Source organism: Schistocerca gregaria, chromosome 1, assembly GCF_023897955.1.
Source record: "Schistocerca gregaria isolate iqSchGreg1 chromosome 1, iqSchGreg1.2, whole genome shotgun sequence".
Taxonomy (NCBI): domain Eukaryota; kingdom Metazoa; phylum Arthropoda; class Insecta; order Orthoptera; family Acrididae; genus Schistocerca; species Schistocerca gregaria.
In genome coordinates this window covers 972947287-972974747 of record NC_064920.1, presented here as the reverse complement: position 1 = coordinate 972974747, position 27461 = coordinate 972947287, and the positions used below count along the sequence as shown (strand labels likewise).

At 42.7% G+C, this 27461-nt stretch overlaps 1 protein-coding gene across 2 annotated transcripts in view; it reads right to left on the bottom strand.

Moving 5' to 3' along the window:
* Positions 1 to 2725: 2725 nt before the first annotated feature.
* LOC126276893 (protein unc-13 homolog 4B-like) overlaps positions 2726 to 27461 on the bottom strand; it is a 145902-nt gene continuing 121166 nt past the window's right edge. For both annotated transcript variants that reach the window (XM_049977313.1, XM_049977314.1), the window contains exons 8-12: positions 23769 to 23966; positions 17373 to 17745; positions 10634 to 10754; positions 6732 to 6952; positions 2726 to 3031 (exon numbers count right to left, since the gene is read on the bottom strand). In XM_049977313.1, coding sequence (XP_049833270.1) covers positions 2946 to 3031; positions 6732 to 6952; positions 10634 to 10754; positions 17373 to 17745; positions 23769 to 23966 — 999 coding nt within the window. In that variant the 3' untranslated portion in view covers positions 2726 to 2945. The remainder of the gene's footprint in view (positions 3032 to 6731; positions 6953 to 10633; positions 10755 to 17372; positions 17746 to 23768; positions 23967 to 27461) is intronic.

The window sequence follows — 27461 nt, the reverse complement described above, 5'->3', positions numbered from 1 at the left end:
CTGCTGAAGATGGCGTGGGCAAGAAAACAAATCTTATGTACCTGAACAACAATCTTTATCAAAGAGAGTAGACCGATTTTGGCTGTTACTGTGTCATCTGAAGAGGTTGGTGAAATTCCACGATTAGCATGCAAGTCAAATCAAAGTGACCTGACCTGTCAAAACATGCTGTAGATCATTGTATACCAAGTCACCAGTAGAGTGTACATAACAACCAGGTTCAAATTTGCTTCCACGACTCAGTGACAAACACAAGATGAACTATCAAACACTGTAAGGACGGTACTTCTCGTTGTCGTAGTACAAAATAATTGTCACATTGCTTGACATGCCACATAGCAATGTTCAGGAAGTGACGTCTCAAGTTCTGTCATCCATGATGAGGACAAATTCAGCAGGTGTGAGTGGAAATTCAGAACATCAACTGCTAGAAATTACATACTTCCAAGAGTAGCTTAACATACACGGAGGTGACAAAAACCATAAGATAGCAACATTCCCATATATAGTGACATTAGTATACCGTACACAAAGTATACCAGAGCAGTCCATTGGTGGAGCTGTCTTTGCACTCGGATGATTCGTATGAAAAGGTTTCCGGCGCCATTTTGGCTGCACGGCGGGAATTAACAGACTTTCAATGCGGAGTGGTGGGTGGAACTACACCTACACGCACGGGACATTCCATTTCGGAAATCGTTTGAGGATTCAGTATTCTGAGATCCACAGCAGCGTTTGAGTAAAGTAGTCAGTGGTAACAGACAAGCAGTCCTGCGTGAAATAACCGCAGGAATCAATGTGGAGCACACGACGAACTTGTCCGCGAGGACAGTGTGGCGAAATTTGGAGTTAAAGGGCTATGGCAGCAGACAACCTACACGAGTGCGTTTGCCAACAGAGTGACATCGCCAGCAGCTCCTCTCCTGGGCTCGTGACGATATCGGTTAGGCCCTAGACGACGGAAAACCACTGTCCGGTCAGATGAGTCCCGACTTCAGTTGGTAAGAGCTGATGGTAGGGTTCGACTGTGCCACAGACCCTACGAAGCCATGGACCCATGTAGCCAACAAGGCACATTGCTTTACATGGAATGGACTGGACCCTCTGGATCTTCAGGCACCTTGGAGACCGTTTGCATCCATTTATGGACGTCATTTTCCCAAACAACAATAGAATTTTTATGGACGACAAAGCGCCCTGTCACCAGACCTCAGTTGTTCACGATTGGTTTGAAGAACTTTCTGAACAGTTCAAGCGAATGGTCTGGCCACCCAGATCACCCGACGTGAATCCCATCGAATATTTATGGGACATAATCGAGAGGTCAGTTCGTGCACAGTATCCTACACCGGCAACATTTTCGCAATTATGGACGGCCATCGAGGCAGCAGGGCTCAGTATTTCTGCAGGGACTCCAGCAACTTGTTAAGTTTATGCCACATCGAGTTACCGCACTATGCGGAGGAAAGGAGATCCGCCACGTTATTAGAAGGTATCCCATGACTTGTGTCACCTCAGTGCAATGCATTTGGATTGTCAAAACAAGAATTTCGAAACAGAGGTCCACGCACCGTAACTGGAATACTAACAGGACACAATAATAGAAAATCTTCGCAGGGCTGTTCTAGCGTATATTATTGCAGTTTAAAATACATGGTAGGGCAACATTCCATAAACCGATGCTCTGCTTATAAATCACTTGAAACAACCTTTCGCAGTTACTAAACATCGTAATTGTACAACGCTATTGTTAGGTGCGTTCAACAAACCTTTCACTGCAATGAAATTAAAGTTTGCCAGTTTTACAGAGCTGAATGTCATTTTTCCGAACTTTTAATTTAAATCCAATTGTGTTCACTGTATGAACTGTAAATGTTAAGAAAAATAAACATTAAAACTTTTTTTATGTCTTCTAACAATTTTAGTGGCAGGAAAATTTATTGAGGAAATAGGGCTTGTGATGGGACCAACAGAAAATGGCGTAAATGGCAAGAAAACGTTAAATATTGAAATATATTTGATGACGAGCAGACTTCAGATTTTCTGAATCACAAATAAGGGGAAATTTCTTGCTCTTTTTGAGAGGAAAACATGTGTGCGCTCCTGCTTCAGTGTGAAATACTATCTTACTTACTGCTATTAGAAATGTATTTAAAATGGAAACTTTTCGATTGATTCCCCCTCTAATTTGATTCAAATTTGTCCCTGCGCGCCGGCCGGGGTGGTCGAGCGGTTCTAGGCGCTACAGTCTTGAACCGCACGACCGCTACGGTCGCAGGTTCAAATCCTGCCTCGGACATGGATGTGTATGATGTCCTTAGGTTAGAGAAGTTAAGTCCCGTAGTGTTCAGAGCCATTTGAACCATTCTTTGTCCCTGCGCACGTTTTTCAAGCTGAACACAAAAAATAGACCGGCCATCAACTATAGCACTTCAGTAGACATTATTCCATCAGAAGTGCTATGTGTTTGTCTTCCTCTGACCATTTCATCCAGGAATTTACAAGGGACTTAACAGTTTAATGTGGAATCCTACCCAATGTATTACTTGGCGGTCTTGAACAAAAACTAACCAGGTTAGAATCGAAAATGACGTTCCTTGCCAGAAAAAAACATTGGAAGTCTGCCGCTTCTTGTATAAGCACAAAAACGAAACAACAGTGCAAAATTGTCATCTTTGTTGCTAGTTCTAATCAGAGATGACATCCAAACGAACGAATTCATCCATTATAAAAAGAAAACCATTTCTATTTATTTGGCAATAGTACAAAAAGTCTCTATAAAAATTATGTCTGGTACAGTCATTTCACACGTCATACGCGTTGTCAGAGTATTTGAAAGAAATGTTAAATACATTTATATATATGTATAACAGAATATATGGCAATTTATTTGGCAGTAGTGGCTCTTCAGCATACTTCAAATAATTTTAGGCCACTGGTCACGATCATACGATACGTATGTCCTTCTTTAGAATTTTTTTAGTCTTCTTACTTTGCTTTCTCCGTTCCAGTATTTTGACTATCTCAGGATCTGTAAAGCAAAAGGAAACAGAAACATCATTAAAAGTTTAGCCTCTTGTTAATGTGTGTAGAGTTACCAGTTGCACAAGAAATATTTCGAACGAAAAATAAAAATCATCAGCTTTCTGTCTGTTTACAGAAACTGCAGTAACATTCAACAAATGCAATGTTCTGATATAAACCCTAAGCTGAAAATTATAGGATCATTGTGATAGATGATTATCAATCAGTCATTCCAAAAAAACATCCCATTTTAAGTTTCATTACGTCTATGAACGAACGTGAGTCATACTTTTCATTTCTTGGATATACCATTAACAAACATACAATTTATTGGACACCACAGAGAATAATGAGTAATAACTTTAAAGGGCTCACACTAAATACACAGTTTCTCTGGCCTGTAACAATTAGAGATTGTAGTAAATCATGTGCAACATAAAGGAATTAATGCCCGAAAAAGCTTGTAAATTACTGTGATAAGCTAGGCCTCGTTCTTACAGTACAAAAGTATAACAGTTAGCAACTGATGATATACTTAACACTGACAGAACAAAAGTCTGAAAGAGTATTAACTGTGGAACTCAAGTAAGTTGATAGCGGAATAATGGACTAATGCATCTTTATCAAAAGTTAAGACTGGTGTAAAAGGTCAGTGAATCAGAAATGTATTGTGTCTCAGTTTAGTAAGAAATATGAAATATAAGAAGAATTAAAAAGAAATATGAAATATTAGAATAATTAAAATAAAAGGAAAGAAAAACATTGGATTTCCCATATGTTGTTACCGCAAAATAAGTTATAAAAGAGAACAATAATAAAAGGCATCTTACTGACAATAATGAAAGGTACCACGTTAATACATTGCAATCTGAGGTGGTTCAAAGATTCACGGAAGAAATTAAACTCATGTTCTTCGTTAGACGAACTAAACTTTATGGTGTCTTCGAACAGAGACATAATTTTTGTTTGGGTTTGATATTTAATAAAATAGTATGGACACTAAGTAGTAGGTGTTCTTTTACACATTGAAATAAATGTTATTTTACATGTTAATAAGCTCTACTGAAATTATGTATTTCAATCTCAAAATTGAAAATTCACATCAATAATTATTAGGCTGTGTCCCAACGTGTCCTATCACAAAGTTTCTCACTAAAAGACATCTACAGAACTTCGAGCAACAAAGGTACATCTGCATGCCGCATCTCAAACGCAAGTGCCGGGCAATACAAAATAAAAAAACATGTTTTAACAAGTTACATGCAGTGATGATGTTCTGTTCAATACAGTAGTAACAGTTTAACTTCTGCTCTTGGCTAAATCAGTAGTTGCATATAGACAAAAGTCAGTAAGCTAGTATGGTCTTTAACAGGAATATAATCTTTATAGTATAACAATCTAAGCTACGAGGATTTGCAGATGACATGATTTCCTAGTTAAAGGTCGGAGAGAGCATGTATAAGTATTAAATGTAGTCTTTTCAGTAACAGGTGTAGACTTTGGCTAAAAATGCGCAAATTACAACTCAAAACTATTGTAAGTAGCAAGAAAAAGAGTAACTACTCGACTAACATAACCAATAGTCTTGTGGCTGAAGCTCTATACTATTCTGCATTTCCTCCCTAATGTATAATATGGAAATTTGGTTCTGCCTTGATCAAACACAATTCTTCTTGTTTGAATACCCAAACATGTTTTAGAGAAGTTACTTCATCTCCAGTGGGTTCATACTGATATTCAAATGGCTGTCTGACATTTACGGTACAATTATTATTTTTCTCCAATTTGTCATCCGTAACTAATCAGGGTTTTTCAGTGTTATGTGCCTGTGGTTGTCTTAGCTCTGACGTACTTTCTGAAATGAAAGACATACCCAACACGCAGCAGCAAACAGATCAATAACAATACACAACCACAGACACACAGAACATAAACACAGAGAATACAAACGAACACAACACATCTCAACTAAAGATATCTACAACAATACACAAATGGCACCACTCACCTACAACAACAAAACAGCCCATAGTATTGGCAATATATTCAATAAACAAAGACTGAAAATAGCTTACAGAAAAAAACAACTATACACAAAAGAAACTGAGGACAACCAACACTGACACAACACATCTGGAATCTATCCACTCAGACGTCAAGACTGCATCTCAGTTTATACTGGACTGACATACAGAAAATTTCGATATCAGCTACACTGAAAACAGAAGGGAACTTAAGAGTAACAGGATTCATTATACATTTGCTGATGAACTCGTGGACATGAAACATAAGTCAAGAGACATAATTTCAATAGAAAAAAAATTACCATACATGTAAAGCAATACTCTACAATGGAACCCTACTCTCAGCTCTAAAAGAACTAGTAAAAGCTCTCTCATACACACAAACACACGCAAACACATGCCTCCCTCCCCATCAGAACCCATTAGCAGTGCACAAGTCGAATTCCAATTCAGAACACACACAACAAAATGCAGAACAAGTCAACATCACACAAACAATGAAACAGCGTGTGTTCGGGAACACAGCCTAGCCACTCTGTAGAAGCATGAAAAATGTAAATCAACAAAACACAAGTACACTTCTATACATACCCCATTACTCTTCACCAATTTATAAAGCCTATCCAGAATCATCATACATTCAACACACTTTCGAAAGCCAGTACTTTAACATAAAAATTGTAGTTAAAGAATGAAACAGCAAATCTTTCTTGTTGGTGGAACGTAATACAGTGACAGTAATATTATAACACAAAACCGGAAAATAGAAAAAAAGCAATAATTTCATTTTAGGTTTAACATTTTGGCAAATTACGTAAAACAACATTGAAAAACCACGATTAGCTGTGGATGACAAGCCAGAGAAAAATACCAACTGTACATCAAATGTCAGTGAGCCACTTGAACATCAGTATGTAATACTAAGGTATATAATTTCCCGATACTATTTTTCTGTTAATAATTTTATCAATCCAAATAACATAATCTCAAAGCCTGTTATGTATTATGACACAAACATTTTTATACAGTATGTTGACAGAGAATAAATGAACCCACTGAAGATGGAAAACCTTCTCCGGAACATATTTGGCTATTAAAACAAGAAGAGTATTGTTTTCTCAAGACAGAACCGTAATTCCGTATTGTATAACTAATATTGGTGATGAAAGGAGAAAATATAAAAAAAGCTGCCAATGTAGCAGACGAGAGGGAATACAAACATATAAAAAACTGGATAGACAGGAAGTGCAGATAGCTAATCAGGAATAGCTAGAGGACAAATGTACTGTAGACTACCTACAACAGCGTCCTCTGTAAAAATATTTGGATCAAGTGGGAGAGAAAGATCCAAAATTATATAGTGGGACAATATCTGCGATGGCACAGCTAAAATAAACATCTCTTCTGAATGAAAGACAAATGCAGTCAACAGAAAGAATTCCATGAGGGTCGTAGCACAGGCATGGGGTCGGAAAGACCCTTTCGACATGGAAAGTTACATAAAGTAAAGGGAACACGAGATGCAACGAAATGTTAAGAGGAAAAATAGCGGAAATTATACGACCAGTTATGGAGAAGTTTAAGGGCAGTGTGTAGCCGCTGTAGTGCTATAGGAAGGAATGCACGTCAGCACAAAAAAGCAGTGCTGTTTATGAGCGGGGCGAGTTGTCTGGGAGTGCTGACCTGTCTTGCCCGGCTCTCCGAGCGGCAAGTAGGTGATGATCATGCGCTCCAGGGCGGCACGGTCGTTTGGGTTGTCGGCGACTTCGACGTCGCTGAGCGGGAGGTACGCCACGGCCAGCGTGCGCTTGCGCTTCTTCCCGGCGAGCCTCTTGGCGTTAATTTTCTTCACCTTCTTCACCACAAACATCAGCAGCACGTCCTCCTTCACGGATGGCAGCCGTCTAAACATACAAAGTGTAATAAAGGAGGGACAGCTTTGTCGCGTTTTCTTTTTCTGTCTTTCTATTCCTAGATTAACTGATATTGATTAAAATGCTCCAAAACCAATTCTAATAATTAGTCGTCGTCTTCTGTTTCACTCTATGTGGTAACTAAACAAGATAAGAAAATTTTTACAATCTAAAAATTGTAAACGTTGATAGAAAATTTACCTCAAAAGCGACTTCGCCAACTGTGTGAAAATAACGGCAAATCACCAAAAAGAACGATAGAAAAGATAATTTTAAACACGAAAACTCTTTATTTGGAAGATGTATATTTAAAAGTTCCCACAGTGACACCTGCGGTAGGACACACTAAAGAACAAATGTGTATGTGGATTCTGACCAGTAACAAGACATTTGAGCATCACAAGTTGTATTCAAAATGGTCACTGGCAGCGGCAATACACGCTTGCAGTCTAGTATCTTGTAGCCGGCCGGTGTGACAGAGCGGTTCTAGGCGCTTCAGTCTGGAACCGCGCGCCTGCTACTGTAGCAGGTTCGAATCCTGCCTCGGTCATGGGTGTGTGTGATGTTCTTAGGTTGGTTAGGTTTAAGTAGTTCTAAGGCTAGAGGCCTGATGACCGCAGATGTTAAGTCCCATAGTGCTTAGAGCCATCTGAACCATTTATCTAGTATGTTGCGTGTATCTGTTCCAGCTTACAGCTGCAGGATTTTCCGTTCATGAAGTAGATTCTGGATGTTTATCGGGTCATTGTAATCACTTATCTTTATTCGCTCTCCTATTCGTGTCAGAAATTCTATTCCTGCTTCTACAAAGGTATCTGTTCTCTCGTAGCCACTTTTTCGTTGTTTGTTGAGGACGGTACAGGTTTAATCCAAATGCACTCCGGTTAGACCCCTTGCGTCGCGTAGGTATTCGCGTAATATACCGTAATCCTTTGAGTTATGACGCAGCAGAAGTTTTTTTTCTTACACCACCTGTACTGCCTGTTCGTGGCACCTGGCGGGAGAATTGGGTACTTCCAGTCACGAATGTAAAGCCGGTGCGATTATTGGCGTCCGACTTATTGACTAGTCCATCATGTTCACTGTGATGACAATGGATTTATTTTCCTGTGACAGGGGAGGAAATTATTTTAGTGTTGCATCCGGTAGCGTCTATGATCTGTTTGTCAATGTGGGTGAGCAGTAAGGCTAACGTGTAACGATTTCATTGTAAGATTATATATATAAATGTAGAATGAAAATCAGTAACGGACTAAGTGCAAAAAGCTGATTCTAAGTTATTACGTTTTTGTTTACAAAATGTCTTAATGAAAAATCTCACCAATTTTTTTTATTTATTGTCTACAGTAAAAGTCACACAACTATGCAATTTTTTAAAGGTTCCTTCCTTTTATCAATGAAAATCAATATTTTTACTCTGTAAAACTCAGAACATACTAAACGACACACAGGTATCGGCAAAACCGAAGTAAGTCCCAAGCATTTAGCAGTTCTTTTACATAATAAACATTTTACTGTTACGCTATACTGTGACTGAATTATTTTTAATTCTTTTAATGTTATGGAGCACAAAGGGGGTTGAATTGATTAACTGTTCCAAAAATGTTCTATTACATACTCACAAATACGGCAGCTGACAAGCTGATAAGCTGTTTTTACATTGTTGTGACAGTAAAACAAAGTTCTTTACTATCTCAGTGCTAAAGCCTTTCTTGAAAATCTTGTAGGTTCTCCAGTCCTCAAATTCGTAAAACATTGTTCTCGTCTTGACAATGCCAGGTGCAATTTCTTTTGCTCGAATCCAGCTACATTTGGAAACATTTATTTTCGTTGTTTAGTATGTGTAAAGGCTGCTTTTTTAAAATAAAAAAGTCCTAATCACAAATGACTGTTAGGTGTCGCATTCTCCATAAGTTACAAGATCGTTAGGTACTTGAACCTCTGAGTTTCTTCCAGCCTCCTGCACTTTTCAATCTGGGCAAAATCTCTGCCACACGCTGCCAACAGTAACCAAGCTTTGTGTCACTTAGCCTGCTTTAGCTCAACCTATCTTTCGGGCTTTCTATGCACTACTAAAAATACTCGTAGCGATTAGTCCGCTTTTCTGGTTGGCAACGGCAATTAGCTTGGCTTTTTTCAGCACTTAGCTCGTTATTGATTTCCATCCTACAGATATTTAAAAAATAACATATGCAGTTTTTAATTTAGACACATCGGACCTCTAAGAAAATTCTTAAATTTTCGCCAGAACAGGTTAATTTTCCCTGGGGGAAAAGGGTGCTCAGTTTCAAACCTAATACCTCGAACACCAAGTAAAACTTCAACAGGAATGTCTGGAAAGTAAAAAATTATCCCTCCGCAAATTATTCGGCGCTCTGAAGCCTCCGTCTCCATCTCCACAGAACCAACAAAGACTTGTTTTAGGCTCTCTACTGTCTCATCAATTCTCGAGCTGTAGGGGAACTGCACCTCATTTTCAATGGTTCTAAGGGGAATACTACACTCGCCAGCTGATTTACCTCGGCTTATTTCCCGGATAACCACTGCAGAGACGACAAGCTATAGCGTAACATCGTTATAAATTAGTTAGCTGCGGCGTCCCAACGGGGTCCTAATGCGCCTTTTCACTTCAGCATCATGTAGCACATAACTAAAAACCTATTATCTCAGAGAAACAAGAATAAATTTAGAAAATTGCGAAAATGTAGGTTGACAGGGTTTCACTAAGTTTCCTGGTGCTATAATGCCAAGCGATATTATTATATCTAAATGCAATGTAGTATTTATATCTAAACGTGATTCTGAAAGACAATCAGATGCAAAACAACTAGTTTTTACTCTGATGAGAATGAGTGACCAGTTCGTGTCACTTTTACAGATTACCAAAAAATTACCTCGTTTCACATGAAGGCAAAGACACCTGTTCAAATCAGTAAACACGCGAAAATGTTAAAAAAATACAAGTAGTCCTTCTTAACCACAACTGCATACAATGAAGACACTTGTACCTCTACTGGTTGCTTCAGGAATTTGGCTGAGTGCCAAATATAATCGTTTTCAAACACCGGCAAACTTGTATCACGTGGTAAAATTGTCTCAGTTGACAGAATATTGAAATATTGTTCACTACAGGCCAGCCTACCCTATTTAGTGGAATAATTGATCCCGTGTTAGTGCAATAATTGGCCCCACGTTGAAAGCAGCGAAATGTTTATTTTAGAGTGGAAATACGGCAGCTACCGAAACCAAGGCGTCTAAGAAGGGTTCAGCGAAACCACAAAAGATACTGCTGCATAACGGGTTATCCAACATAACCAGGTACACGTAATGAATCATATGCACCGAAATGAAATGAATGGATCGGTTTGGATGAAAGTGTAATAGATTTCCGTTGCTATAGTCTCATTCAAAGATACGAAACTGCTGCAATGAGCTGTAAAACGACAGTTGTAAAATGAAATGTTTCACAAAGGAAACAACAGAAATTCTTACACGAACATGGGAAAACTTTCGCCACAGTTTTGTATTTGAAATACAGAGACTGCCATGTCAGTGGGAATTATATATAAACTAAATAAACTGAATATTTGCCCTCCTCCGTGAAGTATCACAAAAACCTTAACTTGCCTTAGAAAATGATTTACTTTTTTCTGAAATTAATTACATACTTACACTGTGAAAACACTTTGGAAGAGAGGAACATCCTTCTTACAGGGTTCTGTTTTGCACTTCTCCACTTTCTTGAACTGCTCTTTTGGTGAAAATTTTAATTTCACATAGATCTTCTTAGAAACTGAAAAACAGGCACACTGACTTAAAGACCATACTCATATATGTGGAAAACAACTTAAGAACTTAGACAGCTTAATATGTTCCTCCACTCCATTTCCGGCATGACTCAGCAACAGTAATCCTATTTTCAACAACATAGACTACCTTATTAATTGAAAATTAGACAACTTAGAGCATTTACGACCATATCAATCCAAAATTAAATACTAGGTCAATTTTTCAGTAGCAGAACTTCTGTGTTTATGCATTACAATACATACTTAAAGCAAGACAGTCAATCACTGTGTATCTCAAATGAACCAGGAGTTAATGGCTAGAAAAAAAATTCTTTTCTGGAAGAATTTTTTATATATGTGAGAACTAACGTGAACTCATTAAAAGTCTGAATGTTAGTGCTTTAGCATATATCTCACACCATTTAAAGAAAATACATTCCTATAGGATAGTTAGCCAGACATGTGACGCAATCGAAAATTTCTTGACAGGCAGCAAAGCAGCACCATGACTTAAACATCAGTGTCTTAGTGGGCAGCATTACTTAACAGTCTCAGGCTTTGTGCGGATGATGAAGTTATCTGCGTGGAAGTATGACCCTAGAAAAAATTTAATAAGTTTCAGTTACATCTAAAAAAAAAAATCGACCTGGTACATCAGTGGAGAAAAAAAATGCACACAAATTTCACATCATTTTGTTCCTGCAGTACAGTTCTGCCCTTCACATTCAAAGCACGAGGCTAATCGAGTCATACAATTATTCGAAAGTGACCGTGTGCAGAGGTATGAAGTGGAAGGACCACGATATCGTTTGTCGCCCACCTATAGAGCAAGTTTTTAATAACTATGTTAGAGCAACGTGGTTCTTTGGAATTAATCCAAACGGGCTACGTTTTAGACGTTTTTGTGGCAAGTATTTATGTTTTACGCCAAGGCTGGAGTATATAAACACTTCGATTTCTTGAGAGGCCCAGAGCACTTTTAGATAGGATGCATTTTACAAAAGATATTACATATAGTGTTGTTTTTAAATCATTTTCAGTAATATTTTACACATGCTGACGATTTTATTCGAATGTACATCGACGGGACTAAGCAGGAACTGCTCAGTGGTCTTCACGGGCCGTGACCTCAGGATTCGGCTAACTAGCCAGTACGGGGTCTACAGACAGAGGAAACGGAGAATAGGTGTAAAGAACACATTGAGGGCCTCTACGAAGTAATAGAACAAGAAATGAAGGTCGATGTGGAAGACATAGGGGACTCAGTATTAGAGTCAGATTTAACACAGCTTTGGAAGAGATCAAATTAGGCGGAAGGCATAGAAAAAATTCCTTTGGAATTTCTAAAATAATTGGGGAGGAGAGGAGGGGAAATGGCAACAAAAAAACCATTCGAGCTGATGTGTAGACTATACGAGTCTTGCGGAATACCATCAGACTTTCCGAAAAACATCACTCACAAAATTTCGAAAATAGCAAGAGTCGACAAGTGTGACAATAATGACACAATCAGCTAAACAGCTCAAACATCCAAGTTGCCGACAAGAATAATGTAGCAGAAGAATAGAAAAGAAAAATGCGGATCTGTTGGAAAGGTAAAGACGCCAGAATAGCAGTCCTGACGTAGCGCTTGATAATAGAAACAATAATGAAGAAAAATTAAGACACATTCACAGGCTTTATCGACCTGTAAAATGCGTTCGAAATTCTGAGAAAAACTGGAGTAAGCTACAGGGAAAGACGAGTAATATACGTTATGTCCAAATGTCTAGAGGGCACAATAAGAATGGAAGACCAAGAGCGAAGTGCTTGGATTAACAAGAATGTAAGACAGAGATGAAAATTTCTCCCCTACTGTTCAATCTGTACATCGAAGAGGTAGTTACAAAGAAAAAAGAAAGTTTCAGGAGTAAGATTATAATTCAGAGAGAAACGATAGCAATAATAAGATTTACTAATGGCGCTGCTATTTTCATTGAAACCAAAGATTAACTACAGGACTTGTTGAACGGGATGAACAGTCTAATGAGCACACACTATGGACTAAGAGTAAACCGAAGAAAGACGGAAGTAATGAACACTGCAGAAACGGGATCAGCGAAAAACTTAAGATCCAAATTGGTGGCCTAGAAGTAGACCAGTGAATGAATTCTGCTACCTTGGAAGCAAAATAAATCATGGCGAACGAAGCAAGGAAGAGAAAATGGAGACTAGCAAAGACGAAGAGGGCATGTCTGCCAAGACAAGTCTACTAATACCAAATAAAGGCCTCCGTTTGAGGAAGAAATTTCTGAGAGTGTACATGGGGCGTTCAATGAGTAAGGCAATTATTTTTTTCTGAAAGCAGGTTGGTTTTATTAACGATTACAATATACCATAATATTCCCCACTCTTTTCACTACAAAATCCTATTTTCATACACAACCTCCGTTCAGCGCGACAGCCTTACGCCACCTTGCTGGGAGAGCCTGGATGCCCACATGGTAGCACAGGTCGACGTCGGAGCCGGCGTCTCAGTGAATTATAACCTCTCCATCACCCACGTGTGCTTCTCGCTGAGCGCATCTTTCATTGGACGGAACAGGTGGAGGTCGGTAGCTGCGATATCCGGGCTGTAGGGTGCATGAGGAAAAACAGTCCAGTGAAGTTTCGTGAGTGTCTGCACGTTTCGACACTGCAGGCTTATGTGAGGCCTTGGGTTGTCATGGAGAAGGAGAAGTTCTTTCGGATTTTTATGACGATGAACACACTGATATCGTTTCTTCGATTTCCTGAGGGTACAATACACTTCAGAGTTGATCACTGCACCTTGAGGGAGGACATAAAACAGAATAACCCTTTCAGAGCGCCAGAAGACCGTCGTCATGATTTTACCGACTGTGGGTGTAGCTTTGGACGGTGTTGTAACACGCCATGGATTCCTGTTTTGTTTCTACATCTACATCTGCATCTACATGACTACTCTGCAGTTCACATTTAAGTACTTGGCAGAGGGTTCATCGAACCACAATCATACTATCTCTGTACCATTCCACTCCCGAACAGCGCCCGGGAACAACGAACACCTAAACCGGTCCGAAGTTAATGATCACATGTGGTATAACCTGAGACGATGTTCAACAAAATATTGACACGATCAGTCTCTTAACGCGTAAGCAGATCCGCATACATGGTCCTTCGCTGATCTTTATGGTCTATGGTCTTCTGTTTGTCGTCGAGGAACCCTAGAGGGCTCACATCTTCGAGTACCCCAATTGGTGGACTACTGTGTCGACACTAGCAACAGAGACGTCCAGTTGAGCACTGAGGTGTTTGATTATGCTCCATCTACCTCCTCGAATGAGAGTTTCGGCACGTTCCAAAACTTTAAGTGTCACGGCTTTGTGCTGCTGGCTGGCACACGGTAAATTGGATCGGATTGCGCGAGATTGCAATGATGACGGACGCCTCCCCCAACGACTGCCAGCTGTCCGTTGACATTCTGCAAGTACCTATGAATATCTGTGATGCTCTGGTTTTCAGCCAAAAAAAATGTCAATGATATTTCTGTACTTGGAACTCATCTCCGTTACAGATGTCATTTTGAGGAGCTACTTGATTGAGAAGTAGTGGCTCCGATCTCGTAACCTAACATACGGCCGGGAGAGCGGTGTGCTGATCACATGCCCCTCCATATTCGCATGCAGTGACGCCTGTGGTCTGAGGATGACACGGCGGCCGGTCGGTACCGTTGGGCCTTCCAAGGCCTGTTCGGACGGACAGTTTTATCTTCGTGTTCCTTACTCTCATTGTATGTTGGCGGAATAGAATGGTTCGGCAGTCAGCTTCAAATGCCGGCTCTCTAAATTTTGTCAATAGTCTTTCTCGAAAAGAACGCACCCTTCCTTCCAGGATTCCCATTTGAGTTCCCGTAGTATCTTGGTAACACTTCGTGTTGTTCGAAGCCAATGGTAACAAATCTAGTAGCCCGCCTCTGAAATGCTTCGATGTCTTCCTTCAGTCCGACCTGGTACGGATCCCAAACACCCGAGCAGTAGTCAATGATAGGTCGCACCAGCGTCCTACATGCGATCTCCGTTATAGGTGAATCACTCTTCCCTAAAATTTTCCCGATAAACCGAAGTCGACCATTTGCCTTCCCTACCACAGTTCTCACAAGCTCGTTCCATCTCATATCTCTTTGCAATGTTATGCCCAGATATTTAAACGACTTCACTTTGTCAAGCAGGACACCGGTAATACTGTACGGAATATGAAAGGTTTGTTATCCTACTCATCCGCATTAACTTACAGTTTTCCTCATTTAGGGCTAGCTGCCATTCGCCACACCAACCGGAAATTTTATCTAAGTCGTCTTGTAGCTTCGCACAGTCAATCGATTTCGACGGCCTACCGTGCACCACGGTATCATCAGCAAACAACCGCAGATTAATGCCCACTGTTAGCCAATTCATTTACACTACTGGCCATTAAAATTGCTACACGACGAAGATGACGTGCTACAGACGTGAAATTTAACCCACAGGAAGAAGATGCTGTGATATGCAAATGATTAGCTTTTCAGAGAGTTCACACGAGGTTGGCGCCGGTGGCGACACCTACAATGTGCTGACATGAGGAAAGTTACCAACCGGTTTCTCATACACAAACAGCAGTTGACCGGCGTTGCCTGGTGAAACGTTATCGTGATGTCTCGTGTAAGGAGGAGAAATGCGTACCATCACGTTTCCGACTTTGATAAAGGTAGGATTGTAGCCTATCGCGATTGCGGTTTATCGTATCGAGACATTGCTGCTCGCATTGATCGAGATCCAATGACTGTTAGCAGAATACGGAATCGGTGGTTTCCGGAGGGTAATATGGAACGCAGTGCTGGATCCCAACGGCCTCGTATCACTAGCACTCTAGATGACAGGCATCTTATTCGCATGGCTGTAATGGATCGTGCAGCCACGTCTCGATCTCTGAGTCAACAGATGGGGACGTTTGCAAGACAACAACCATCTGCACGAACAGTTCGACGATGTTTGCAGCATCATGGTCTATCAGCTCGGAGACCATGGCTGCGATTACTCTTGACGCTGCATCACAGACAGGAACGCCTGCAATGGGGTACTCACCGACGAACTTGGGTGCACGAATGGCAAAACGTCATTTTTTCGAATGAATCCAGGTTCTGTTTACTGCATCATGATGATCACATCCGTGGTTGGCGACATCGCGGTGAACGCACATCGGAAGCGTGTATTCCACATCGCCATACTGGCGTTTCACCCAGCGTGATGGTATGGGGTACTATTGGCTACACGTCTCCGTCACCTCTTGTTCGCATTGACGGCACTTTGAACAGTGGAAGTTACATTTCAGATGTGTTACGACCCGTGGCTCTACCCTTCATTCGATCCCTGCGAAACCTTACATTTCAACAGGATAATGCACGACGGGATGTTGCAGGTCCTGTACGAGCCTTTCTGGATACAGAAAATGATCGAGTGCTGCGCTATCCAGCACATTCTCCAGATCTCTCACCAACTGAAAACGACTGGCCAATGGTGGCCGAGCAACTGGCTCGTCACAATACGCCAGTCACTACTCTTGATGAACTGTGGTATTGTGTTGAAGCTGCATTGGCAGCTGTACCTGTACACGCCATCCAAGATCTGCTTGACTCAATGCCCAGGCGTATCAAAGCCGTTATTACGGCCAGAATTGGTTGCTCTGGCTGCTAATTTCTCAGGATCTATGCACCCAAATAGCGTGAAAATGTAATCACATGTTAGTTCTAGTATAATATATTTGTCCAATTAATACTTGTTTATCATCTGCATTTATAAGAACCTTCTACATCGCAGCGTGTCAGCAATCGTTGGTTAATATATTAAAAACTAGAAACCCGCCTCGATTGCGAAGAAAGCACCTAGTGGTAATCTAGGTTCTGGCGTAGATAACTACACCTTCTTCAGAACAACAAAACCCACAAGATCCTAAGAAGACCTTTGTCAATGATTAAAAGAAGAAAATAGCTATACATTTATAAACGAAAAAAGACAAAAACACAAACATTACATATGTAGAAAGTCTAAACCACTACTTAACTTAATGGTGTACGCTCCACCTCACACCGGCCTATGTTCGGTGGGCCATGACCCGCCATAAACTGCATCATTGACAAAGGTCTTCTTAGACACTTGTGGGTTTTATTGTTCTGAAGAAGGTGTAGTTATCTACGCCGAAACCTAGGTTAACACTAGGTGCTTTTTACGCAATCGAGGCGGGTTTCTAGTTTTTTGATATATCTGCATTTGTTCTTGGTGTTGCAATTTTAATGGCCAGTAGTGAATGTATATGGAGAACAACATTGGTCCTATCACACTTCCCTGAGGCACTCATAATAATACCCTTGTCTCTGATGAACACTCACCATCGAGGAAAATGAACTGGGTTTTATTACTTAAGAAATCTTTCAGCCCCTCACATATCTCGTATGCTCGTATCTTCGTTAACAGCCTGCAATGGGGCACCGTGTAAGATAATTTCCGGAAATCTAGAAATATGGAACCTGTCTTTTGCCAGAGTTAGGACTAAAGCCCTGAAGAAAAACGACGAATGTAGCAGAGACTCACGGGTGGGGTGTAGGTGCGCGGCGTGCATGATCTGCACGCAGAGCGGCGTGTATCCGTCGGCGTCCGGCTGCGCCCTCAGGGCTCGCACGCCCAGCTTGCCGAGCACGTCCTCCGCGCCGCTGCCGCCGTCGCTGGCGCCGCTGCCTTCGCCGGCGTCCCCGGAGGCGGCCAGCTGCTGGTTGCGGCGCAGGCGCAGCGTGTGCAGCAGCTGGTGGCCGTCCTGCGTGTACGGCTGCAGCAGCGCAGACACCTCGGCGCGCACCCGCGACGCCGGGCCGCTGCCCTCCTCGGCGCAGCGGTCGTCCGCCCGCGACACGAACGACACCAGCTGCTCGCACTCCTCGTGCAGCCGCTGGAACCACGACGCGGGCTCCTGCGGACACCCACGACACCTTCCTGCAATACTCTCACTTGTCGTAGACGGATCTTTTTAAATACAGGGTGTTACAAAAAGGAACGGCCAAACTTTCAGGAAACATTCCTCACACACAGAGAAGGAAAATATGTGATGCGGACATGTGTCCGGAAATGCTTACTTTCCATGTTAGAGCTCATTTTATTACTTCTCTTCAAATCACATTAATCATGGAATGGAAACACACACCAACAGAACGTACCAGCGTTACTTCAAACACTTTCCAGAATGAGCACTTGCCCGCGAAAGGCAAAGGTCCCGAGTTCGAGTCTCGGTCGGGCACACAGTTTTATCTGTCAGGAAGTTTCAAACACTTTGTTACAGGAAATGTTCAACATGTCCTCCATTAGCGAGGATACATGCATCCACCCTCTGTCGCATGGAATCCCTGATGCGCTGATGCAGCCCTGGAGAATGGCGTATTGGTATCACAGCCATCCAAAATACGAGCACGAATAGTCTCGACATTTGGTACCGGGGTTGCGTAGACAAGAGCTGTCAAATGCCCCGTAAATGAAAGTCAAGAGGGTTGAGGTCAGGAGAGCGTGGAGGCCATGGAATTGGTCCGCCTCTACCGATCCATAGGTCACCGAATCTGTTGTTGAGAAGCGTATGAACACTTCGACTGAAATTTGCAGGCGCTCCATCGTGCATGAACCACATGTTGTGTCGTACTTGTGAAGGCACATGTTCTAGCAGCACAGGTAGAGTACCCCGTTGAAATCATGATAACGTGCTCCATTGAGCGTAGTTGGAAGAACATGGGGCCCAATCGAGACATTGCCCCGTGCTAATCCATACATCAAATGGGCATCTGCCAACTCCGCATTTGTAAAAATTGCACTGACTGCAAAACCACGTTCGTGATGAACACTAACCTGTTGATGCTACGTACTGATGTGCTTGATGCTAGTACTGTAGAGCAATGAGTCGCATGTCAACACAAGCACCGAAGTCAACATTACCTTCCTTCAATTGGGCCAACTGGCGATGAATCGAGGAAGTGCGGTACATACTGACGAAACTAAAATGAGCTCTAACATGGAAATTAAGCGTTTTCGGACACATGTCCACAAAACATATTTTCTTTATTTGTGTGTGAGGAATGTTTCCTGAAAGTTTGGCCCTACCTTTTGTAACACCTTGTATACTGGCGAAACAAAACGCAGCATCAAAAAATAATTGATGCACAGACTGTTTAAAAAAGAATATACGTATTACAAAGTATAATTTTGTTCAAACTATCTATTGCTGCGCCTCGGCCAGGCTATTGGAGAAACGAATACATACTCTAGTTTATATTAATAACCGCCAGATGTCAGTTGTCTTCTGTTTTGCTTAGAGAGCCTGTATACAGAGAGTGGCCATAGGTGAAGTTGCCCGTGATTGGTTGATTAGCTTTGGCAGAAAAATGGTACCAAACGTCTCTCGCGCTTCCTATGTTCGCCGTGCTTTTGAGTTGAGTTGAAGTTCAGAGGACTTCTGGAAACGATTAAAAGGTATTTGAATTATTGAGACACTTCTTATGCGTTGTGCATGCATGTTCGATTTAGTTGTATATCGTTTTAGTACGTAATTAGCGTTTGCGATCTTAAATACGAGGTGAAATAATGAAGCGTTTTGTGGTGAAGTTGGTAGGCCTACATGTTTGAAGTATGCACGTTAGTAATTGATTAGTATTGTTTTTGACATCTGTAATTCGTTCGTAAACGATGCCAGATTGTGCTGCATTTGGTTGTTCCAATAGAGGCGACTGTGGAGAGCGGTGAAAGTTACGTGTACAGTGGAGGCGATCACTTCGGTGGATAGCCGGCCCGTGTCGCCGAGCGGTTCTAGGCGTTACAGTCTGGAACCACGCGACCGCTACGGTCGCAGGTACGAATCCTGCCTCGGGCATGGATGTGTATGATGTCTTTAGGTTAGTTAGGTTTAAGTAGTTCTTCAAGTTCTAGGCGACTGATGACCTCAGAAGTTAAGCCGCATAGTACTCAGAGCCATTTTAACTTCGGTGGATAACGCCATTTGGTGACAGATACAGCTGTACGGGCGTGGCTGTAGTACGAGCCGTCTAGGCATCCACTGAACTTCTATCAGAAACGTATAAATTACAGATAAATCCTCTCGTTTTTACACTGTCCTGCATGAATGCTCACTGCTTCATCAGTGACAGCTCCCATTGCTCTAAAAAAATAGGTTTCGTGGTCCGTGGCCATGAATTCCACGTCGGCGCAAAACCACGTTTACTGGTTAGTTAGGTGTTGAGCATTCAGTGTTAACTCCTTCCGTTTGTTCTTATATCGCGCCTTGTCTTTGCCATTTTTGGATGTTAACAAAACGCTGGTGAGTATGTCCCAACCTGAGCGATAGTTTCCATTGAGAGAAGAGGCTTGTACTGCAAACTTTCGTGTAAAGACGCCAACAAGACAAATAAGATATGTGTTAGTGTCGAGCACCGCGGAACTACCTACGGTCTCGTTTAGAATGATCGCAGCTGGAGCTACAACTTATGATGGAGCCGGATCTTCACTATTTTTCAGTGAAGTAACTGAACACAACACAAGAAATGAAACAGTTATTTCATACTTCGTCAATATGTGAATTTCTTTCAGAATGGTCTTCGAATTTCTGCAGACTCAAGATTAGGTAGTTAAAGGGTTAGTACGTAGAAAGTTATAAAGAGACATAGATAAAGTGTTAAAAGTAATTGTTAATAGTTAAACTGTTAGGGTAAAAAAGTAAATACACTTACCCTTTTCGTGACAATTTTAATACTTAAAAGGAAAAGATTTCGAATGAAAAAATAGCTGGATTGTTATGGAACACTGCCCGCTACAAATGTTTACGCTGACAACATTCATGATAAGAAGGTTTAACAGCAGCGACTGTTCCAACTGTTCCAACTCGAGTGTAAATAACAACTGAAAAAGCAAGCTAAGTAAAACGTGCGTTGTTAGAAAGAAACGGTGTATTTTGAATCACATTACCATACGTCACAGATCGATGATGCATTAGAAACGGCTGATGAAATCAGGATCTGCTCAAACGAGGTTTTTCGAGGTTAATACACACTGGAGTTATAATCGGGAGCATTAGGTTCCCAGCCCCATTCTAAACGGTCTGAATTAGATTTCTCTTAGTCCCTCTAAATTATTTCAAGCAAATGCAATAAGATTACGGTTAATTACCTTTCCGAATATGATACAAATCGAGCTGGTACTCTGTCCGTAATGGTCTTGTTTCCGTAAAGGCTTTCCTTTCTTTCTTCCTTGGTTTCTTTTTTCATTTTGAGTATGACGCATATCGACAACGTTACAAAGTATCTTGCAATCACATAACTGAAGAGAATTATGAAAACTTCCAAAATGAGGTCTTCGAGGATTACTCGGTGAGATGCATTATGGTAATTCAACGGCTCACAATATGTGCACTCTTGATTTGCGTAGTTAGATCATTAAATGTAAATGCCGTGTGACTAGGGGCCTCCCGTCGGCTAGACCGTTCGCCGGGTGCAAGTCTTTCGATTTGACGCCACTTGGGCGACTTGCGCGTTGATGGGGATGAAATGACGATCATTAGGACAACACAACGCCCGGTCCCTGAGCGGGGAAAATCTCCGACCCAGCCGGGAATCGGGATTGACGTTATGTCGCGCTGACCACTCGGCTACCGGGGACGGACCAGTTAGATCATTAATCGCTCATCTATATATCTGAGTGACTTGTAGTAGCGAAGATAAAAAGGTATTGCCTTTTCGCCTTGTTGCTGTTTGGGAACTATATTCTAGAACGTTATGTGCAAGCTAACGTAATATGACATTTCCCAGCAGTTTCCCGTGAACACTAGGTACTACTCCTTGCACTCCCTTTCACTCGTTATGCCAGCGACTGAACAGTTGTAAAACCTGTTTGCTCAGAGACAGGTCAAGTGCTGCAGCCACTCCCCATTCGTGAAATGTAGACTGATACGATACAGAAGCGCCGATGAACTTTTCTCGGATTTAGTCCGATCAGGACTACTTATGTCGTCGAATGTTCAAGCTGCCTACACTGTTGTTATCAGGGACTGCCGGGAATAAATCGTCGTCCTCGTTTGATAGGACAGGTATCCTACGAGGGCCATTTCGTAAATGGTGCTCATAATTTTCGGAATAAATGAACGTCTGGTTGTCTCATGGCACGATGTAGCCTGCATGAGGTAACACTTCCCAATTTCATTCGCGCAGCTTTCCAATTATGACACCGGTAATGTGAGGGTGATCCTTGTCCTGGTGATAGAGTAGCCTGACATCGACCAACTGAGACTAGGTTTTCTGCATTTTTCTTTTAAGTTGTTTTACAGATTCTTGACGATATACTCCTGCAGCACTATGAAGTTTAAAGGAGCTTAATATTACTTATGCACATACACAGATGACAGAGCAAAGAGTAATTACTACAGCATTAGTAAGAAATACATGGAACACATACACTGAGGTGACAAAAGTCATGGGATACCGCCTAGTGTCGAGGCGAACATCCTTTTGCTCGGCGTAGTGCAGCAGCTCAGCGCGGCATGGGCTATAAGAGTCGTATAAGGCTCAACAGAAATAATGAGTCATGATGCGTCTATACCCGTCCACAATCGTGAAAGTGTTGGCGGTGCAGGACCGTTTGCACGAACTGGCCTCCAGATTATGTTCCATAAATGTTCAATGGGATTTACGTCGGGCAATCAGAGTGAGCAATCATTCGCTCAAATTGTCTAGAATGTTGTTCAAACCAATTGCGAACACCATCAGTAAACACTTCCGGGCTAAATTGCCGTGGTCGATCTGTAGAACTTCTTCTCCCTGACGTTTCGTTCTCAACTACGGAGAACATCTTCCGAGGTGAGTCGACGACTGGCTGCTAGGAACTGGGGCCACCGCTTATATGGAGATCGTAGAGGGCGCCACCGCACGTCACGTGGCGTCGATGTGTGGCTATCTCTGGCTAAAGTCTGTTCTCTCGATTGCAGGCAATCGATTGTCACATGATTGATGCAACGTCGACTGCCGTATTTTGTCCAATTTTAATCCTTTTTCTTTACGATTAAAATTGTATTGATGTTTGTGGATTTCAATCGCCTCGCTATACATACGTGTGTAATAATGCGACGTCCTCGCTAGCACGCAAAACAACAACGGGTGCAGAACAGGACCACACCATGACACCACCGCCTTGGCTGTTGGCGCTACACACGCTGGAAGATGACGTTCAGCGGACATTCGTCATACCCATACATTGCCGTCGGATCGCGACGTTGTGTACCGTGATTCGTCACTCCACACAACGCTTTTCCACTGCTCAACCGTCCAATGTTTACGCTCCTTACACCAATCGAGGCATCGTTTGGCATTTACCGGCCTGATGTGTGGCTTATGAGCAGCCGCTATGCCATGAAATCCAAGTTTTCTCACCTCCCGCCTAACTTTCATAGTACTTGCAGTGGTTCCTGGTGCAGTTTGGAATTCCTGTGTGATGGTCTGGATAGATGTCTGCCTATTACACATTACGACCCTCTTCAACGGTCGTCGGCGGTCTCTACCAGTCAACAGACGAGGTCAGCCTGTACGCTTTTGCGCTGTACGTGTCCCTTCACGTTTCAACTTCACTATTACTTTGGAAACAGTGAGCCTAGAGGTGTTTAAGAGTGCGGAAATCTCGCGTACAGATGCATGACACAAGTGACACCCAGTCACCTGACCACGTTCGAAGTCCGTGGGTTCGCGGAGCGCCCCATTCTTCTCTCTCTCGATGTCTAATGACTCCTGAGGTCACTGATATGAAGTAACTGGAAGTCGGTGGCAGCGCAATGAACCTAATATGAAAAACATATGTTTCTGGGGGGTGTCCGGATACTTTTGATCACATAGTGTACAAAGGAAAACTGCCATACCCTACGCTTACTTATGATAGTCTACAGCAGCGTACCGCAGTCTTAGGGCTCTAGGCGGTACTCACGTAGAGGTGGTCGTCAATGGCCTGGCGCACGGCGGGCCGGAAGCTGTCCCAGGCGACGTCGAGCAGGCGGCAGAGGTGCCTGGGCCGCAGCCGGGCGTACAGCACGGCCAGCGTGTCGTCCATGTGGCGCAGCCACGCCTCCCGCTCGCCGCCCAGCTGCTGCGGGTCCAGCAGCGCTCGCCGCACTCCGCACACCACCTGGCTGCACACAGGGGCCACGCTGCACACGTTGGCTACGTTTCTGGCAACGAGCTGAACGAAATAAGCTGTGCACGGAAAAAGAGTTTGCCACCACCTGGACACCTAATGCGCGCAGGGCTAGATTCGAGGGGAGCAAGGAATTAAAGAACAGGTCTTACCAAAAAGACCCGGTCCAGTCACAGTAATGTGACCACAGCCTATATTCGACGTCAAAGTGCAATAACCTCTCACAGAAGGCTGGGGGGGGGGGACATAGAAAACATTACTACAGTCGATGTCATATTGCAGAAACAAAGCGTATTGCCTGTTGTTAGAAAGGGCGTGGTCATTAGCTTTCGGGCCAAGGTTCGAAGCTTTTCTGAAACTATTCAGATGCCGCCGTGTTTAAAGTACACCGTGTATGACCAAATGGCACTATCCAGAACTGGTGCAGAGACAACAGTGATCCATCATGCGCCCTAGATGACAGGAGTAAACAACGGCTGCGGAAATGTGTACAGGCAACAGATGGGCAACTGTTGAGCAAATGACCGTCCATGTGAACCAAGGAGCTACCAATAGTGTGTCCTCAACGACCGTTCAGCGAACGTTGCTGCGTATGGACCTCCACAGCAGGGACATGGTTCATGCAGTAATGATGACTGCTAATCATCGGCGACGGACGCTGTAGTATGCACGCTAATACCACAATTGGGCGTCCAATGAGTGGAAACAGGTGTTCTTTTCAGATAACACATGGCTTAGTATTCATCTGTCTTTGGGGACCATATCTACCCTTGCACCCAGTTTGTTTCTCCTCGTCACGATGGCATCTGCCTGAATGACAATGTAACATTTCACACAGCTTGCATTCTACGTGTGTGGTTCGAAGACGGTTAGTTTACCGTGCTCCCCTGGCCACCAGAGTCCTCACATTTGAACCCAGTCGAGAATGTGTGAGACACCTCGATCGAGCTGTTTGCTCTCATACGAGAAACTTAGCAAAGCTGGCAAGGGGCACTAGAGTCAGCATGGCCTCACATCCCTGTCAGTGCCTTCGAGAACCTCGCTGACTCTCTATAGATGGCTACTGAGACCTTTGACATGTGGTCACATTAATGTGGATGGACAGTGTAAAAGGATAATCTGACTCAGAAATGCAAACAATAACCACAATAAATGCAGTCTGTCCGAAAATGCACATTTTTCCACACCTCTAAAATCAAAATCCGCAGAAATTTTTCCCAGGATCAGGGAGGTACAAGGCTCTAAATTTGTCATTTGTGATATAAATCAGTTGGCAGTTCGGAGACCTGTCATAGCACAAGAACTACATTTTACAGGTGGCACAAAAGACTTATTATACCCCAGAGAAGTGATGTTTGTCCACTTACGTTCAGAATTGTGTGGGAATTCTGTAGTGACTAAAAATTGTGCACTCCAGTTTCCATGGTGGAGGGATGGGTGGGGGGGGGGGGGAGGTACAAGAGGCTTTTCTCCACAACGCAATAAAGACGTTGCCTGTCCCATTCTTCGATAGTGGGTCTTCTGAGCTCATGAAAACTATGAGGGTGTTCCTACGAAAAAGCATTGCAAATTACATCAGGTCTAAAGCATGCTTATTCAGTTTCACGTCAGCAGATAAACCGCATCCAACCATTTCGGCTGATTCCTGCCTCCGTTAGGAAGGTATTCAACTGCCGTGAGCTTCGCCATTTTCACCTGTAAAAACGAACCCTTCTCCCAAATTCTGACCACTGACCTAGCAGGATGATCCCGCTGCAATACTGGACTGCTGTTAAATTAACCCCCACAGCGATGAGAGGCTGTCTGCCTCTCTAGTTAAGTGGTTATCTTCCCTGAATGCCATGCGAAGGACTCAGGTTCCATCACTAGTACTGCCAGTGAGTTTTCCTTGGTGTGAGGAGTGGTAAGGGGTGAACTCAGCCTCGTGATACCAGCTGAGGTCCTACTCGAGTAAGAAGGTCTGGGAAGCTGACAGCAGCCGGGAGAGCAGTGTCCTAACCCTATGCACTTGCATACTGCAGCCGCTTGGTTATTACTAACACATTTGATAGTATGTTAAAATTTTATATGTTTATTCATGCCAGTTTGTGTGGAACATTCGATTTCTTCTTTTTATATAGATAACAGACTATAAGAAAATAGCAAATGAATAAATAACTCAAATGACGCCACTGGGAGGGGCAGTAGACGGAGCTTTAGCGATGAGAGGCGTCCGATATAGTTACAAGATACTGGCACAAAATCCAACTCTCATACCACCCTGGTTTGCCCGTGAAACTACATTTCTGGGGAAAGTGCATTGCTACTTAGCAGCCGCCACATTCCTCTCTGACGAACTTCTTAGGCACGCAAACCCTGCACTCCTCGGTGAAGAGAACCCAATATTATTGGCTGAGGTTCAGTTCCTAGTTATACAAATTTCTTCGTGCACCAGTTTTCTAGGGAGCAGCTGATAGGTACTGTTGGTTAGAATGGTCACCTTGAGACCAAATTTATAGTGTAGAGACAGTTGTACATCGATTATGTACTCACAGTTTTCCCAGTTGCCTCCAAAAACACAGTGCATAGTTATGTTGCATTCTTTTTGAGGTAGCTAAGAGCCATAATTTGTACGTAGAGGTCATCAGCTAATTTTATTTACTGTCGGCGGCCAATATGTGTGGATCATCGATGTCCTTAGTCTCACGATAGATCTTGAATGTTTGAATATTGTCTCTGTGGCGTAAGCTACGTCGGCGGGCAACTTGCCGTGCTTACAATCGTTCATGCAGTAGAGTGACAATATTCCCTTGGAACTCACTCTTTGAGATAACGTTGACAGACTGGACATTATAGACAAGCATCATTATGGTTTTCACAACTGGAGACAGAGCTTTAGTGCACTGGGGTTGCGGATGTATCTCCTTCACATAGATGGACATATATAAGGATTTCCTGTAGCCGAAACGGACTGAGAAACAGATTTGCGACCGAAAGAACACAAACTAGGGAAGTAATGAGAGTGGTGAAAACGGGATTTAAGCAGCTTATTTGTGCAAATATGAAGCTTTCCTGTGTTGAACACCGGATCCCATTTCAGACGGAGGCATTTCGCAAAAGTTAAATTTGTAATAAGAGGTGCGTTCAATAAGTAATGGAATCCCTTTTTTTCTGAAAGCAGGTTGGTTTTACTCAGGATTCCAATACACGATATTATTCCTCACTCCGTGGGCTACAAAATCCTATTTTTTTAACATAACCTCCACTCACTGCGACGGTCTTACACCACCTTACTGGGAAGACTTGTATGACAGCATGGTACCAGTCTACTTGAGTACACCAGCTGGTGGACGACTATGTCACTACTACCAACAGAGACGTCCAGTTGTGCAGCGAGATATTCGGTTGTCATCCGTCGATCAACTTGTACGACAATTTCGGCATGTCCCAACATGTGTGCGACCGGCCGGCGTATGGGAAACTGGGCAGGTTTGCGCGATCTTATTG